This window comes from Canis aureus, chromosome 31 (assembly GCF_053574225.1).
Source record: "Canis aureus isolate CA01 chromosome 31, VMU_Caureus_v.1.0, whole genome shotgun sequence".
Taxonomy (NCBI): Eukaryota; Metazoa; Chordata; class Mammalia; order Carnivora; family Canidae; genus Canis; species Canis aureus.
The window spans coordinates 15473930-15490407 of record NC_135641.1 but is presented as its reverse complement, the minus strand read 5'-3'; the positions used below and the strand labels follow the sequence as shown (position 1 = coordinate 15490407).

The following is a 16478-nucleotide window of genomic DNA, read 5'->3' as shown; positions in this document are numbered from 1 at the left end:
ATAGAGCATCTGGGGCTCTGCACCAACTTCCGCGGGACTCTGGGCCAAGGACCCTGCTCCCGCTCACTCCCTTGGGGATTAGCACCTTTCCTCCCGCAGAGACCTCCAATCCCGGGCTGGAAACGTGTTCATGTTGCAATGCAAACACCATCACTCGGTTTATTGGTTTTGTTATATTAGCCTCTGAAGCAGGCAATTATTGGTGTGAACATACATTTTTTAAAAAAAACATAATTTTATCGAGTTAAGAGTGTGCAATAGTGTGAACGAGGTGGAGTGCTGTTGGCAAATGTGCGGAAGATGAGATCAGGTCCCCAGGCTGAGGAGTCTTCCGGGAGGAACGCTGGCATGCCTCGAACCCGAAAGGAGACAGCAAAACAAAGCCTCAGAACGGAAATGTCTTCTCCATGTAAACTTTCAGACGTAAACTTTATGCTTAGGGTGGCTCCCTTCTGCCTGTGAGCAGCCCTATCCCGATGGGTCTCGGAGTTTGGAAATGGCCTGAACTAGTGCATGTCCAGGTGGGGTCGGTGGACCTGGCAAGACAGCTCAGGCGGCTGGCGTGTAGCCTGGAGAGGCCGAGTTCAGCTCCTCCCTCTACAGTGGGTTGGCTGCCTGAACTTTGCCACGCTCTCGTCCTGCTTTGGAAACTTGGTAGAAAAAGAGTCTGTGACCCACAGGCCTGCAGCCCCAGCATGGGCTCCTCCTCCTCTGCTCAGGGGCAGGGGCCAGTTAGGCGCAGAAGGGCTTGCCTCCGGCCTTCGGGAGGGCCAGCAGCTCCTTGGCTGCACCTGAGGCCGGTGCATCATGGGGTGCAGCAGGAGGGAAAGTGCGCGCCAAGGGTGTCGTCAACACGTTGGCGCCTGCCCCCAGCGAGCGTCCCAGCGGCCCTGGGTCCAGGAGGGCGCCCTTGGCGGTGGCCCAGGCCTGGTTCAAAGTGCTGTGCCTGAGAATGGGGTCGTGAAAGACCCCATCCACCCAGTTTCTGAGACTGGTTACCGGGGAGTCCTGGTGCCTGTCCAGGGCACCAGTAGGGGCTGGGGCCGCAGGCGAGGATGAAGCAGGAGCCAAGGAAGTGGCCGCAGGGGCCGCAGCGCCTTGACGCTTGAGCATGCAGGATGGAAACTCAGTCTGGCTCAGGGCAGTGGCGGCCGCGGTAGCAGTGTGTGCCAGGGACCAGATGCGCGGCTTGGCCTCCAGGCCCGCCGGGGCCCCAGCCTGTGCAAAGCCCAGCTTGGCCTCACAAGCCTGTGAGCCGCCCCCTGCACCGGGCTGCTGCTCTGGCCCAGCCGCTGTGGTCCGGAGGCAGCTCCTGGCTCTCTCCATGTCCTGGTCCAGGGCGGTCCCGCCACCGGCGGCCAGGGGCATCCGCAGGGTGCCCGAGGCCTCCTTCCCTGGGGCGCTCGGACCGTCGGGCGCCGCAGGGATGCGCTCCAGACCGCCTTCCAGGGGCTGGAAGGGCGGCTTCAGCTCGCACTCATGGGGCTCCCCCTCCAGCGGGTCGAAGTCCTCCAAGTCGGTGAGCTCTAGATCCTTCTCCTCTTTGCCCAGGGACTCTGCACAGGATAGAGGGAGGGGCCAGTGCAGGAAGAGAGGAATGTGTGTAGCAGAACCCCACTGGTCCTTCCTAGCTCTGTGCCCCTGGTTATGGGGCAGACCCTGGAGCTAGGAAAAGCACCACAGCCCTTCCTTGTACCTCCCACCTGCTCCAGATGCTCTCTATCCCCCCGGAGGGTACACGGGAGACTCAGGGAGTCCCTCCTCAGATTCAGGGTGGGCGTGTCTCAGGTTGTAGATGCCCCTTTTGGGCTTCTTGAAGCCTGCTCCCAGTTCCAACTGCAGGCCCCCTGGGCTCAGGGCCTCTCAGGGCCACCTCATTCATTTGCTGCCCAAACCCTCACAGTTTGCTTTAACTACCCCAGATTCAGTGTCTTTAGAGGTCTTAGCACCCCAAAGAAGGCACAGGGAGTCCCGACCTCCATGCCCAGCCCTGGCATCACCAACTCCCACCCACCTTCGTTCTTGGTGCTCTTGAGGGGCTCCTCCCTGGTTTCCTCCTCCACCCCTTCTTCCTCCTCGCCCTCTGCATAGGGTCGCTTCTCGTCTGCACATTTGTTCCTTGGCGGCCATGTCATCTTATTTTCTTTCTTGAGGCGCCGGCGCGCGTTGGCGAACCAGGTGGACACCTGCGTGAGGGTCATCTTGGTGATGATGGCCAGCATGATCTTCTCGCCCTTGGTGGGGTAGGGGTTCTTGCGGTGCTCCTGCAACCAGGCCTTGAGCGTGCTGGTGGTCTCGCGCGTGGCATTCTTCCGCCGCGTCCCGCTGTCCATGGTCCCGTACCTGGGGACAGGCTGGGCAATGGGTCGCCGGCCGAGGCCCTTGTGGTGCCGGAGGCCAGAGCAAGGCCCGTGCAGGCTTTCAGGCCTCATCATGGGGTAAGACCTGGGCGGGACCCAGGCCCCGCCCTTCGCCACTGCCCATGCACTGCTTTCTGGGGCCCCAGAAAGTGAAGATGCTTATGTTTGATTAAACTTAAAGGGAGCCTGGCTCTTTCCCAGCCAGAGTGGTCAGGAGTGGAGTGGGGGCTCAAAACCTGGCCAGGTCTCTGTCATTGTCACTACCTAGACATCTACTTCTTTGGGTTCCTTTATGAGGTGTCTCTCCTACCCTTCTGATCCCCAGACCAGGAAAGCACATCGTAGAAGTGTGAGACCAACTGTATAACACCCATGGGCAGAAGCGGTCATTAGTGCCCACAGAAAGAAAATGCCCAGATAGCCTATGGTGAACTTTCTGCAGTTAGTTCCTAATTGTTCCCTCCTCTCCCCAAGGTGGGCCATGCTGTCTTTGAGTGGGTCCCACTGGACTCCCCCTTCCAGTTCTCACCACAGGGGGAAGGTGGATGGGGCTCCCACACACCCACATGGGCTGCGCATCTTGGGTTGGGGCAGGTGTCCGAAGCCTGGGCAATAAGACCTGTCTGCTCAGGGAAACCACATCACAGCAAGGGCTTTGGGAGTCCAGACAGTGGGCTGGGGGTGGGGGTGGTGGGGGTTAAGACGCACCTTAACCCCTGTGGAGCATGGCTTGCCTAGGAAGTGGGGCTGGACTAACCCAAGGTCATCGGGAGCTGGACCAGAAAAATGCCCCTCCTTCTACCTCCCAACTTTTTCTAGGGGGTGTGGAGCTGGTGGGGCTGGTGTGTGTGGGTGATTCTGACGGCTGATGGAGGAGCCCTGCGGCCCATGCAGGGCATGCGAGGACTTCTGTCCCTCACCTGTCGTAGGGATACTGGCCCAGCGCCGGCTCGTAGGGGTAGTAGGCAGCGGCCGCGGCAGGCGCCAGGCCCGCATGCGCAGATCCAGGCCCATCCTTGGAGTCGAAGCCGTTCTGTAGGATCCCAGGAGCCTGGGGTCGAAGCTTCCTGGAGGCGACCCAGCTCGACCCCGCCCCCTCCCCCACATCCCTCTGCTCCTGAACGCTGGGCACAGACCCTGGGCAGCCTCACCAGCCACCCCGACCGTTCCCGACTCTCTCTAGGGCCCAGGGAGCGTTGGGGTAGGGGAATGGGGAGGAGGGGTGAGAATGAGATTAGAGGAATAAAGGGGCAGAGAAGAGGGTAGGGGGCTGGGACGGCAGCACAGGAGAGGAGGGTGAGCGGATGGCTGGGAGAGGGAGAGGTGGAGCAAAAGGGAGGTCCGAAAGGGGTTGAGTGGTGGGGGTTGGGAGGAGAGGGAGAGAGAGACCCAGAGGAGTGAGGATAGGGGTTGTGGAGATGGGGAGCAGGGGCTGCCCTGGGCCATGGTGCTGTGGTCAGGCTTGGGGGGTTCCCCGCCCGGGGGCCTGGCGGGGTTCTGAGCAGCCAGGCGAGGAGGTGTACAGGTGAAGCAGCAGCGAAGGGTGCTTTTCCCACCCCTACAACCTGGGGTCCAGGGCACCGGCGCCCCTGACTCCAGAGTTCAGGGAGTGGGCTTGGCAAATCCGGGGCAGGGGCGTGGCGTGGCGTGGCGGGAAGGTCTCAGATCCTCCCCCTCCCCTTACCAGCGAGTAGAAGGCGGACGCCTCGGAGCCATAGGTCACGTAGTTGCCGTAGCCCTGCGAGCCCCCGTAGGGGCCCCCATACACGCCCAGCGCCGCGGCAGAGTTGAGCTCGTGGCGCGCGGTGGCCAGCAGCCGGCTCTCGTAGACCGGGCAGTAGACGGGCGCCTGGGCCGACGCGGCGGGCCCCGACTCGGCCAGCGTGCGGCCACCCGACTCGCAGCACGTGCTCAGGGAGTTGGTGGTCATCAGGAACTGGAGGGGAGACGGGCCGCGAGGAAGGGCGGGCGCGCGCGCGAGGCTGGGGCTCTAGGCCTCCACCTGCCCTGCTCCCGGCCCAGGAGGGCGCCCCGTTGCCCGCGGCGCGTGCGCTCCTTCCCGCCGGGAGTCGGCTCTGCGGGGCTGCTTCCTCCAGCCTCTTGGGCCCCGCCCGTCCAGGCCCCGAGTGCACCCCCCCCGGGGGTCCGTCCCTGTGTGGGGGGTTCCCAGGCCGCGCACGCCCTCCTGTGTCACGTCTGTCTTGAGTCCCTGGGCTCCTCTGGGGCGAAGCCACGGACCCGGGGTGGGGTGCGGGTGCGGGTGCGGGTGCGGGTGGGGGTGCGGGTCAAGCAAAGCGGGAGAAATGGGGCCCCCGCACGTCAGGCTGTCTCAGCGCCCCTGCGCTCCGCCGGGCTGGGTGCGAGGGAGGAGCGCGCGGCACAGGCCCGGCTCCGGGGGAGCGACGCCGCGGGGCCGCCCCGCCCGCCCGCCCGCCCGCCCGCCCGCGTGTCCCGCCGCGCCCCCGCACCGCGCAAGGCCCCTTACCTGGGGTGCGGAGGAATACGGGTATCCAAACTGCGGGTAGGACATGGCGCGCGCGGCCCGGGGCCGGCGGGCGGGGCCGGCGAGGTCCTGCGCCGCGGGGGGCGGCGCGGCGCGGCGCGGCCACTGCTCCGGGGCCGCCGGCTCCTAGGCGCTGGGAGGGCGAAGCAGAAGAGCCGGTTACTTCATCCACACGCCCCGCAAACTTTTCTAACCCGGTAGGGAAGTGAGCGGCGGCGGCCGCAGCGAGCCTGTTGGCTTCACATTCCCGAGCCTCGAGGGGGCTCTGGGACCAACCGGCCTCGCAGCGGCGACACAAATACATATTTTGCAAAAAAGGAAAAAAAAAAACCGAGTTGCGCGAACCCGTCAAGTCAGATGTGCGTGGCTTTAAGCGGCGGAGGCGCTGACGTCAGCCCACGCCGCGCACCGGGCCGGGCCGCAGACGCGCGGGTCACTGGCGGCCGCGCGGGGCGGGGGCGGGGACGGGGACGGGCCGGGGCCGGGGCCGGGGACGGCCGGGGCGCCGCGCGGGGCGCAGGGGCAGCGGGCTCTAACCAACGAATTCCATCCGTGGACTCACTACCGCCCCGACGAAGGCTGCTTCTCCTTAGTCACCGAGAACGGGAAGCACTTTTAATTAGAAATTAATTAATGAGCACCTGCTCCTTCCCGCCCCACTGTAATCATTAGTCTCAATTACAAATGAGACATGTGAAGGGACACACGAGCGAGTCTCCGCTGAAGATGTAATCAACAGTTAAGATTAGCCCCGCGCTGGTGCTGGCGCAGGCGGCCACCGCCCGGCCACCGCCCGGCCTCCGCGCGCCGCCCCGGGTGCAGGGAGGCAGCTCCGCGGCCGGCGCGCCGCTCGCACTATTGTTCGGCTCCGGGGCCGCGCCGCCGCCCGCCAGTTCGAGCCCAACTCCGGGGCGGAGCTCCAGGACCCAAAGCGGCTGCAAGTGTCCGCGTCCGGAGGTCAGGAGGCCCTCGGGTGTGTGGGTCCCGAGGCCCTTCCCCGAGCCATCCACGCCGGGGCTCGGTGGCCCAAGTGCGGCGGGGCTTGGCGACTCTCCGCCACCGCGTCCCCGGGGAACGCCCCCTCCTCCGTCCCACCTCCGGACGCGGCGAGCGACCCTCCCTTTCCTCTTCCACCCCCTAGCGCGGGCCGCCCTCCCTCGGCCTCCCCTGCCCCTCGCGGCTAAACCCGGGACTGCCAGACGTCCCCGCGCGCTCGGAAGAGCAGGTTTCCCGCCTCCGCTCCGGGGCCCCTCCCGCTACGCTGGCTGCTCCGGGCGACCCTCAGGGTTAGGTGCCGGGGAGGGAGCGCCGGGACGCCCTTCCCCGCCCGTGTCGCGTAGCTCAGCGCCCGGGGCGCACGGAGCAGTTTGGGGAGCCGGCCGAGTGCCCACCCCGGGACTTCCCCATTCAGTCCGGGTCCTGGGACCTTGCCCGAATCCCCAACGGAGGCGAGCGCGCAGGCGGCGGAGGGGCGCCTGGGCACCCCGAACTCGCTCCCCGCCTTTTGTGCCGCCGCCCTGCGGGGACCCGGGCTCGCCCCTGCCGCGCGCTCGCCCCGCTCGGCCTCCCGCGCGGCCGGGAGGGGAACTGTGCGCGGCGGCGCTGTGCAGACTTGCTCGGAAAGATTCCTGGGTTCAGACCTGTGAATCGCCCCAGGGTCACCCTCTAATTAATGATGACGTTCTCGCCCTCTCCCCAGCTGCAAACCTGCCTCCCAGAAACGAAATCTGCCCGCTCTGACAGCTCGGTTGAAGGTGATTGATGACTATCTGGAGACCACAGTACGCATCATAAGATATCTGCTGCGTAATTGCTTTAATTTACAGATGAAAATACGAGCTCTCCGATCGCGTTGAACCACAGCCGGCCACGTCCGAGCTGCTTGCGAAGGAAAATCATCGGAAATAATGAATAGCCGCTCCATGCAAATTATTCAGACAGTTTAAGCGTCTGTAGCCGGGAGAGATATATAAAGAACACGAGTCAAATGACATTAATAATTGTTTCTGAATTCTGTATTGATCTCGTGGCAGCCGTGTTTATTTCTTTCTCACCTGAATTGCTAATATCACCTCCTGTAAATAATAAGAAACTAGCCACCGGGGCTTCTGGGCAGAAATGAATCTCTCCATCTCTCTCCTTCTTCCTCCTCTGCTCCGCCCCTCCCCCACCCCCTCCTCCCAACTCCTTCCAGCTTTCCCGCTTCTGCTGAGGCTTTTCTGAACATCCTCCTACTTTCCATTATTTATTGTTTACAAACAGCTCGCTCTCTCCCGGTAATGAGGCCCGGGCGAGGGAGGGGCAGGAGCCCAGGGTGGCCCAGGGCCCAGGGAGCAGTAATCAGGATAGAAGGTGCATTCTGCATCTTTTCCTCGCCCACTTCCCAGGGCCCAACCCCCGGCGACTGTGAGCACCCGGGCCGCGGGGGACGACAGCCAGCGCCCAGGTCCCAGGGCCCGAGGCTCTAGTTCGCAGAGCAGCGCGCCCAGGCCGGTTCCTTACCCGGGCCACAGCTGGAGGGGAACGGCGCCCCCTGAACACACACATCATCGTTTATCTTCTGAGCAGAGGTGCCCACCTTTGGGCACAGCCCGGCCGCGGGGGCCCCTAGGGGAGGGGTGGCAGGGGCTTCTTTTGACCATCACTGCCAGGTTTTCCTTTTCAGCCTGAGTGCCTCAATAGACGCTCTCAGTCCCCACCTGCCTAGCCCGGTTCTCCCGGGGAACCTTTCCTTCTAATCCAGAAATCAAGCTCACCGGAGACTTCCCAAGGCCATTGCACACTGGTCCTCCACTTCGTGCCGCCCCAGGCCTGCGACAGGACGGCCTGTATGGCTACCCTGCTTGGGGAGGCTCTGCTGCCGGAGGAGCCTAGCGACCTTGCCACCGATCACCCAGGCCCTGCTATCTAATCCCGGATTCGGGGTTAGTCAGGCCTGTCTCCAATCTGGAGCACACCCGGGAAATCTCGCTGACAGCCTGCACCCTGGCTGAGGCAGGCCTCCTGGAACCGGGATACTTTCGGGTTATCTTGGCCCTGTAGAAGACACCAGAATAATATTCGAGTGCCCTTTCCTGAAAGGCTGAGCCTTGAGCTGAGCACCGGGTTTCCCTCCAAGAGAGGATACAGCAGGAGTGTCAGCATCTCCGGTATCACCAGCTGAACGCGCCTGCATACACGGGCGTACTGACCTCACGTCCCTTGAGGGACCCTCGGTTCTAAATACACCCAGGAGAGGCTTCCCACGGACAGGGCAGCAGCTCAGCTTCCGTTAAGTGCCCCCACTGGCCTGTTGAGTACTAAAGGAGCCCAGGGCGAGGGGGCTGAGGATGGTTAGCGCCGAATGTGAGAGGCCTGTGGGTCGCCCTTTTTGCCCAAAGGTGCTGTAGGCCGAGGAGAGGCCTCTGGGAGACAGGCCGCGCCCTGACATTCTTCCCCCGCCCCCCGAGACCGGCTGGGGCCAGGCGCCCCCGGTCGGTTCCCCCAGTCGACCCCCGGGGCCACCTGGTTCTCCGCACGAGAGCCGCCAGGGGCTCTCTCCAGCCCAGCCAAGTTGACCCCAGGCAGAGGGCGGAGGCTAGAGCGCGCAGGCCAGGCTAGGGCCTCGCCGCCGCCGCCGCCGCCGAGGCATGGGGCCAGCCCTCGGGGCGCCTGTGCCCGCCCACCGCTCGCGGACACCCGGGGCGGGGTGTGGGGCCGAAAGGCGCTCTGGATATCCGCGGCGCGCCGCTCGCCAGCCAGCCCCGAGGTCGGCAGGTCACTCCTTCGGGGCCGGTGCTCCGGGTCTCGGCGAAGTCAGGCGGGCGAGCTGCAGGCCAGCGCGTTGAATCCTGCTCCCGAAACGCCTCCATCCCAGGTCGGCTCGCTCCAGCTCTCCCGCTGCGCCCCCGCCGCTCGCCCGCAGGGCGCTGCCGGAGCGGGAAAGGCGCGCAGCCGGGGCGTCCGGGATCAGGCCCCGCTGCCCCGCGTCGGCCCCCGCGCCCCGCGCCGCCCCCACACCCCGTCTCCGCAACTTGCGGCGAACGCCCCGGCCTCGGGAGACCCCAGCGGCTGGCAGCAAACTTTGTGCCCTCCGGCGCGGAGCGATCCTGGCAAAGTTTGTGCGGCCGAGCCCACTCCCTACCTGCGCTGGGGACGCGCCCGCCCGCGCCGCTGGGGCGCCGGGGCCGCGGGGAGCAGCGCGCAGCCCGGGACGCACCGGGGAGTCGCCGCAGTCGCCGCCGCCCGCGCCCCTCGGCGGCCGCGCCGAGCCTCCGCCTCCCCGGGAGGGGGGAGGGGTCTCGGAGCCCCGGGGCGGGGGCGGGCGCGGGGACCTCGCCTACCTGCGGTGGCGCCCGGCCACTACCGGCCGCCCGCGAGGGCTCTGCGCGGCCGCTCGGCGCGCGCGCTCCGGCGGGGAGCCGGCGACAACTAATGGAGACATTTCCAGGCGGAGCACCTGGCGAGCGGAGCGCGCCGGCGTCCCCAGGCGCCGCGGTCGTCAGCCGAGCCCGCACCGGCGTGACGTGGGCGAGCGAGCGCTCTGCTCCCACCCGGCCGCCCATTAACGCTTTCCCCCGCGGGCGCCGCGCGCTTGCCAACTTTCCCTCCGCCTGGCCCGCGCGCGGGGTGCGTGGGGCGCCTGAGCCGCGCCGAGGGGCGCCCTGGGCGGGGGCGGGGGCGGCGGCGGGGGCGGGGGTGGGGGCGCCCTGCGCGGGGGAGGCAGCCCAGCCGCAGCAAGGCCGCGGGAAGGCAAGCAGCCCTCATCTGGCCGAACCCTGGCGGCTTGGGCCAGAGGAAGCCGCCGGCCCCAGGTCTCCTGAGCCCCCCTGGCCGTGGTGTCCCCCGCTCCGGACAGCTGGCTGAGGGCGGCTGGGCAGGAGGCTAGGCCGCCAGGCTCCCGCCCTCGGCTCTCTGGCCCGCACTGCACCCCCCCCCCCCCCATCCGTATGGCCCCTTCACCCTAAGGGAGGCTGCTTCACTGGCTACCGTCCGCGGCCCCTGCCCGCTCCAGCTGCTTGGGCAGCAGCGGTTGACTTGGTGAGGGTGCTAGGGCTTGGGTGGCTGGAGGTGGGTGTTCCCAGGTAACAGAAAGTGCTTGGGGGCCAGCAGGCCTGTGACCTTCCCCCGGTGGGGGCCTGACCTGGGAGCTTTCTCAGGGCAGTCCAGAGCGCTCCTGGGCTGGGCCTCTGGCCTGGGGACACACCTCCCCCTGAATAGCCTGTGGCTTCTGCAACCTGAGTCCAGGATGGAAGTCATCCTGGGTAGGCAGGTCCCAGGTCCCTCAGGGGGGCGCTTCTGGCCCTGACCCCCTCCCCCATCCGTTCAGAACCATGAAGTTCTCTTCACAATCTGTGGCCTTGTAGTGACATTGAAGATGTGTTGATTGGATAATGTCTAAAAAAGTTATTACCATCCACCCCCCCCCCCACCGCCTTCTTTTTCTTGAAAGCTCTCTGTAGCAGCGGGAAGGCCTGCACATGTCCTTGCTGCCCCAGCAGCGCAGGGGTGGGGGTTCAGGGGTAGACGGGTGAGGGGGTAGGGGGTTGGTATTTGTCTCCAGTCCTCTGGCACACTTCCGTGTCCTCTGCAGAGCAGAAAGAGGAGAGCCAGCAGTCCTCGGCTTCCTGGCCCTGAGCTGAGTCCAGAGCTTCTGCTGGTCTCTGGGAAGGACACAGCTCTGGTCCTGGGGTTGCTCTGAAAACATGAAGGTGGGCTTCCTGTGGCTATGGGCCTACAGGCTCCATTCAGATGTGCAACATCCGTGTGCCCTTCCATGTACCTGGGTTGAATGGAGGGGGATGTGGGAGGGGAGCCCTCTGTGTAGGGAGGTCGGGAAACATTCTCAGGGCAGCCAGAAGGAAGTGGAAGAAGGACCCAATGGGCCGTGTGGGGAGGGGGCTGCCCTCTGTCCCTGCCCTGCCCTCAGTGTCTTCCTCCCTCTCCCGGCCACAGGAAGGTCTTGGCAGGGCCCTGGGGCAAGCATGCCAATCCCTCCCTGCTGGGCTCACCTGGGACTCGGATTCTTTTCATAGCTGCAGATAAGCAAGGCATGTTTGTGTCTACAGCCTCGATTTGGAGATAGACTGGTTCTGCATTCACCAGGGCCTTTTAACAACAGCAGCGGCAGCGCACGGGTGAGAAGCATCAAGGCCCAAGAGGAGCGGAGGGCGACTGGCTGCCCAAGAGGCGCTGCGTCCTCCGGGGGCCCAGAGCCCGGACGGCAGCATGCGTGCCCTGGAGACAGCACTACCCTGGAAGGTAGGGGATCCACCGCCCTTCCCTGGGAGGCAGCATCTCCTTTCACTGCACTCCCTGAGAGCCTGTCATCAGTGTCGCATCATTTGGCCACTGCCAGGCCTGACCTTGCCCAGGTCCTTGGCCAACCGACCAGAAGCCTCGGTGGCCATCCTCTGCTCCTCGGCCCCTGGCTCCACTGCCACCCTCAGGGAGCCTCCTGGGTAGGTGCTCTGAGGAAACGAGGGAAATGCCCCAGGGAGCATCCCTCTTTGGCATCAGGGTGAGTGATCAATCCAGAAAGCCAGTCTGCAGCTGTGGCCACCTCTGAGGGACCACACGGCTCCAGGGGCTGGCTGAGGGCGAGCCCTGGCGCGCACTCTGCACAGTGACGAGGCTGCCAGCTGTGCCCACCACTGCGCCCCACCTTTGGTCAGGGCTTGCTTCCCTTACAGATCCATTGTCTCTCAATCCGTCTTTTGTTTTTGCTGCTGGCAGAGCTGCCCTATGCAATCTGAAACAGAAGTCTCCGTGCCCCCAGGGCTTGGCCCTGCTGCTGCATCCCCCCCTTGCCTGGACGTTGCAGCAACATGCAGAGGCATCTGGTGGTGGAGAAGGCTGTGCTGGCCCAATTGCTGCCTGCTGCCTGCCATCGGTGGGGGATACACAGCCTGTCCCACCTTCCTGGGGACCCAGGAGGGCCCAGAGGCTCCTGCTGAGGTCCGGGGGCCCCTGGGAGCAAGGCCCCAGAAGGACCTCTTGGTACCACTGGGCGCCGTGTCCCACAGATGCCCTTGTCTTTGGAAAGGCCTGGCCTTCTGGGCCTCCTTGGCCTGACTTCGCAGCAAAGCAGTGTCTGGGGCCCAGGTCTAAGAGTGTTGAGGGGAGAGCCAGCCGTATCTCTCATCTTTGAATGAGACCTGTTTCTCACCTGGGGCTTCAGGAAGAGGGGGTAGGGGTCCAACAAAAATATCTAAAGCAGAAAATCAGAGTGACTTCTTTTTCAGAGCCGAGGGGTGCCTGGGTTCAGGACAGCAATGTGACCCTGGCCATCGATCAGAGGTACAAGTGGTTGCAGCTCAGAGTGATTTCGTGTGGACTGACGGCCGTGTCTCCTGTGTCACGTTTTCCTCTCCTGCTCACCCCACCCCTCATGAGCTTGGAAGGAGGCCAGGGGTGCAGGAGTTGGGAAGGGTTTTTTTCTCCTTGTGTCAGAAATGCCATGTCCTGTTTGTAATGCTGAAACATACCCGCACACTGCAGGGAGGTTTCTTCTCTTAAAAGTGAGAGGCTGTTCATTCAAACAGTGTCTGTAGTCTGTATGGTTAAACTTGAGACATTTGCCCACTGCAGGCTGGAATCACCAACGCCGGGCTAGGGAATGCATCCAAACCCGAGGATGGAACTTCACATCGTAGAGCCAGTAGTGGTTGACGTCATGGCCTGGAGTTTGCACGTGAAGGTCCCAACAGAGGGGCAGGAAGGAGGGTCTAGAGAATGGAAAAAGGAAGGTTGAGGGCTCCAGGGGCAGGAGCTCATCCTTGGGTCAGGGATTTCAGAAACACTTAACAACAGGTGGGGGGCCCCCCAACGGAGCCTCACGGGGCATCCTGCCAGAGCTCGCAGCAGGAAAGGAGCGGGGTATGCTTCTGGACTGCCTCGTTCACGTGCACTGCTCCCTAGAAGTCACACACAAACGCTACGGTCACATGTGGACGTTGACGAGAGCCATTAGCAGAGAAGAGAGGCAGAGGTGTGGGTGCAGGTGCAGCGGGGTTGGCGGCTGTCCTGGTCCTTCATGAGCCGAGTGCACTGTGACCCCCCTGCCCTCCCAGGTGCTGCTCTCGGCCTGAGCTGCCCTCCGAGATTTGGCATGATGACCTCTCCACCCCGGGTCGGAGGTGTGTGTGGGCTGTGACCGCAGTGCCCTCACATAGAACTCACGAACGCAGGGACCCTGTGCCCACGTTGGCTGGTCTGTAAGTGAGGCGCCGAATTGCCGTACCTTTCGCTGCCTTGCGAACGCTGCTGTGTCCCCTTGAAGGGGATTCGGGAGTGCATGCTGCCACCCTGAGCAGTGTCCTCCCGACCCTGGGGGCCTTACAGATGGTGCCGTAAACCTCCGTGCAGCTGGCGGCGCTCCAGCGGTGACCGGTGTAAAGCACAGGCTTTTAATTATTGTGGCGGTAAATCATACAGGAATGTCCTCCAGGACTTAGCTGATTTTTATATAAAAAAAACCATTTCAGAGTATTTTTGAAATTCAATTAATTGAAGGCCCCAGATAAAAGGAACACATTCTTAATGGCTATAAAATAACCCTCGGGGAGGAGAGGGGACCACAGAACTCGACTTCAAAGTGTGACAGAAATACTTACTGTTTTACTTTAAAAGTATCCAGATCAATGACTCAGTCAAAATTACTTCTACATTTAGCAACCTTTTCATTTTCTGCTTAAATATGGCAGAAAGAGACGCTCTTATTGCCCGTGACACAAAAGCTCCTGTAAGGAACTGTGATCCCTGATGCTCAGCGGGACACGGCACCTTCTCCTCCGCGGGGCTGACCGCCAACATGCAGGGCTCGGAGACCCAAGTGGAGGGGGTGTGTCCATGTTCCTGGGCTGCATCACAAAGTGCCACAAAGTGGGTGTCTCTCTGGGGTCTGGCGGGGAGACGCCCAAGACCAAGCCCTTGGCGGGACTGGTGCCCCGGAGGCATGAGGCAGGCCCTACTCCAGCCTCGCTCTGGCCTTGGGTGGCTGCTGGCCACCTGGGGTCTGGACCCATCATGCTCGCCTGGCGCTCTCCCTGTGTGTGTATTGGTCCCCCCTCTAAGAGGCACACGGTTGTCTGGGGTTAGGTCTCACTCTCTCTCCAGCACATCCTTACCCAGTTACTCCTGTGATGACCCTGTTTCCAAACGAGGGCACACTCTGGGGTATTGGGGTTGAAGCTGCAATGTGTGCATTCAACCCACAGCACAGGAGCCTGGGCTGCTGCATGTTCACCTGGGTTTATTTCTTCATATTGACCCCCACCCACCCCCCACTGCCTCATCAGCACTGTCAGGTCCACAGAAGGGGGAACCCCTGCCCCCAGACCAAGAGCACCTCCCGTGTGTCCATCAGGAAGGATCACATGGCACCCTCATCCCTAACTGCATGAGGCCTCTCGGTCACCCCGGCCCCGGGGCAGCTGAGGGGAGTACATGAGAGCCAGTCCTCTCCTGTCTCCCTCCTGTGTTTTATCACCATCGGGCACATTGTATCATTACTTCATTTCTTTGTCCTTATTCCCTCCCCTCCTGCACTAGAATGAATGCTTCAGGCAGGTTGTTTTGTACGTAGTAGGTGCACAGTAAACACACAGTAGGGGCTTGGTGAATGTGGAGTTGATGAGGACGTGCGCACGGCGTTCTTCATAGAAGAACAGCAGAGTACGGAGACGCCGTTGGGAGGGTTCTTGCACCTGGAAGGCCACAACTGTTCGTGTAGGGGCCCTGATGGAGCATCTCCCATGTCCCAGCCCCCTGCGGCAGGTTTCGGGGTGTGCCAGCACACGGAGGGAAGAAACCCATCAGCCCTGCTGGAGCATACTGTCCTCAGAGAGGGGACAGCATGAGTGAAGGCATCACTGAAGGAGCAAACTATAGGCGCCACTGAATACCCGCCTTGGGTATCTGCACCACCACGTTTCCGTGGACTCACCATGCTATACTGTTTTCCAGCCCTAACTTCTGGGGGCCAATGACCTGCTCTCACTGTGTGGTCCTTCCGTCTGGCTGGCTGCACTTTTGCCGGCCTCCAGAACATTGGGCCCTTTTGCGGACCTCCCTGGGTGGTGGCTGATGAACTGGCTGAGCAGCGGCAGCCCCGTGGTGACCACATTCTCTGAACTTTGGCTCTCCCAAGGTTTTACCAAAGGCTCGTACAGTCATAGGAGGCGTGGTGGACTCTTCCCAGCGTGATTGCTCTGATGTTTCTGGTTCACAGCCTGCTCCATTTTGCCTCTGGTCAAGGGTTGCAATGAGTCCTTCCTCACAGCCAGCACCAGGCCGGGGCGGGGGGGTGTCTTTATGCTGCACACAAGCTCCTTTGCCTGCTGCCAGGGAGGCACTGAACCTTGTGACTGTCTCTGGCTGGCACATCCACCTGCTGTGGCAGAGGGCAGCACCCGAGATGACAGGGGCTCAGCCGGGCTCCATGGATGAGACAGCCTGCTGCCTGAGGCGGACCCACTGTGAGAGTGAGAATCGGCCATGGTTCAAGCCACTGGATGTTGGGATTGTTTGTTATAGCAGCACAACCTGTCCTATCTGACTCCTACAGTTATTCATGACATTATAATTATTTATGATCGTGTGATTATGCTGTACATTATATGATTCCAAATTATGACTGTATGTCACTATGTAATTATACATTACGATATAATTTTTTAAAAGAATTTATTTATTTATTCATGAGAGACAGAGAGAGAGAGAGAGAGGCAGAGACACAGAGAGGAGAAGCAGGCTCCATGCAGGAAGCCTGATGTGGGACTTGATCCTGGGACTCCAGGGTCATGCCCTGGGCCAAAGGCAGGTGCCAAACTGCTGAGCCACCCAGGGATCCCCACGATATAATTTTCAACACAGAGAAAGCAACTAGAAAGAAATACTGTCTTAAAGGGAAAATACAGTATATGGGCAAAATACACAGTGCCACTAAAGGCTGAAGTGGAAGGTGATGTGTCCGTTATTGCTGCGTGGGCAGGAGAAAATAATGTTTTCAAGAATGTTTCTTAACTTCCACATGAATACTTCCTATTTGTGAACGTTTCTAGCAGCCACTGGCCCTACTTCTCTGCCCTGTAGGCTCTCTGTAGGACTGCCTAGGTGTCTGCATGCTGTAGCCACTGGCTGTTTGGACAAGGGTGTCTGGGGGACTTGCCAGCTACTGCACTGACCACCGGTTACATGGATCACCAGGACTGTGGTGGAGGGAGCACTGATGTGACAGGTCTGTAGAATGTACAGAAAAATAATGATGCAATTGCGTGTTGAAGTTTTAAGGTAGCAGTCCAAAACCAGAGAACCAGAGATGTTCTAGTGTGGCCCTAAAAAATCAAAACCTGTTTCTTGTAGTTTAGGGAGATAAGAATATTTAATATTATAATATTAATAGTAAATAATAATGTTCAGTAATATGTATTATTATTTTATCTATTTTTAATAATCAGTGCCAAATAATGATATTTAATATTATCAATTGTACTTTTGACTAAATGGAAGTAAATTGTTTTGACACAGTCATTTACGTCTCTGTGTATGATTTATGGCTGTGTTCCCATCACTCCTTTATCTTTCAGTTTCAATCTTCCCATCCAGGCCCCTTTTGAAGTTTGTTTATCATATGG

The 16478-nt window shown here is 61.5% G+C and overlaps 1 protein-coding gene and 3 long non-coding RNA genes across 9 annotated transcripts; 2 read left to right on the top strand and 2 right to left on the bottom strand.

The window, feature by feature from the left end:
• Positions 1-133: 133 nt before the first annotated feature.
• Positions 134-4936, bottom strand: IRX4 (iroquois homeobox 4). Of its 2 annotated transcripts, none has more exons than XM_077879642.1 (5): positions 4846-4936; positions 4045-4296; positions 3281-3411; positions 2015-2343; positions 134-1556 (listed from the first exon to the last, which is right to left on the bottom strand). In XM_077879642.1, exons 1-5 carry the CDS (start codon positions 4888-4890, stop codon positions 733-735), a joined length of 1581 nt encoding a protein of 526 aa, XP_077735768.1. In that variant the 5' UTR covers positions 4891-4936; the 3' UTR covers positions 134-732. The 2 variants fall into 2 exon arrangements, with proteins under 2 accessions (XP_077735768.1, XP_077735769.1); XM_077879643.1 differs by having other exon boundaries at positions 3281-3393.
• LOC144302382 (uncharacterized) lies at positions 4919-6863 on the top strand. The gene is made up of 2 exons (XR_013369246.1): positions 4919-5060; positions 6563-6863. It is a non-coding gene; the product is annotated as an uncharacterized LOC144302382 (long non-coding RNA).
• On the bottom strand, positions 4964-9133 carry LOC144302381 (uncharacterized). Of its 3 annotated transcripts, XR_013369243.1 has the most exons (4): positions 8987-9133; positions 7620-7899; positions 6571-6813; positions 4964-4996 (listed from the first exon to the last, which is right to left on the bottom strand). It is a non-coding gene; the product is annotated as an uncharacterized LOC144302381 (long non-coding RNA). The 3 variants fall into 3 exon arrangements; XR_013369245.1 differs by lacking the exons at positions 4964-4996; positions 8987-9133 and adding an exon at positions 8368-8495 and having other exon boundaries at positions 6662-6813; XR_013369244.1 differs by lacking the exons at positions 4964-4996; positions 8987-9133 and having other exon boundaries at positions 6662-6813; positions 7620-8354.
• A 382-nt stretch (positions 9134-9515) lies between these two features.
• On the top strand, positions 9516-16478 carry LOC144302379 (uncharacterized). Of its 3 annotated transcripts, none has more exons than XR_013369242.1 (5): positions 9516-9882; positions 10436-10553; positions 10911-11103; positions 12087-13684; positions 14607-16474. It is a non-coding gene; the product is annotated as an uncharacterized LOC144302379 (long non-coding RNA). The 3 variants fall into 3 exon arrangements; XR_013369241.1 differs by having other exon boundaries at positions 9523-9882; positions 12087-13058; positions 13548-16478; XR_013369240.1 differs by lacking the exon at positions 14607-16474 and having other exon boundaries at positions 9532-9882; positions 12087-12541; positions 12915-12929.

What these genes read in the sequence shown, in the direction of transcription:
- IRX4 (XM_077879642.1), bottom strand. Translation starts at nt 4,890, where the DNA reads ATGTCCTACCCGCAGTTTGGATACCCGTATTCCTCCGCACCCCAG. An exon ending in CGTATTCCTCCGCACCCCAG is followed by an intron (nt 4,297 to 4,845) that starts GTAAGGGGCCTT and finishes TCTCCCCTCCAG; the next exon opens with TTCCTGATGACCACCAACTC. An exon ending in CAAGAGCACCAAGAACGAAG is followed by an intron (nt 1,557 to 2,014) that starts GTGGGTGGGAGT and finishes TATCCTGTGCAG; the next exon opens with AGTCCCTGGGCAAAGAGGAG.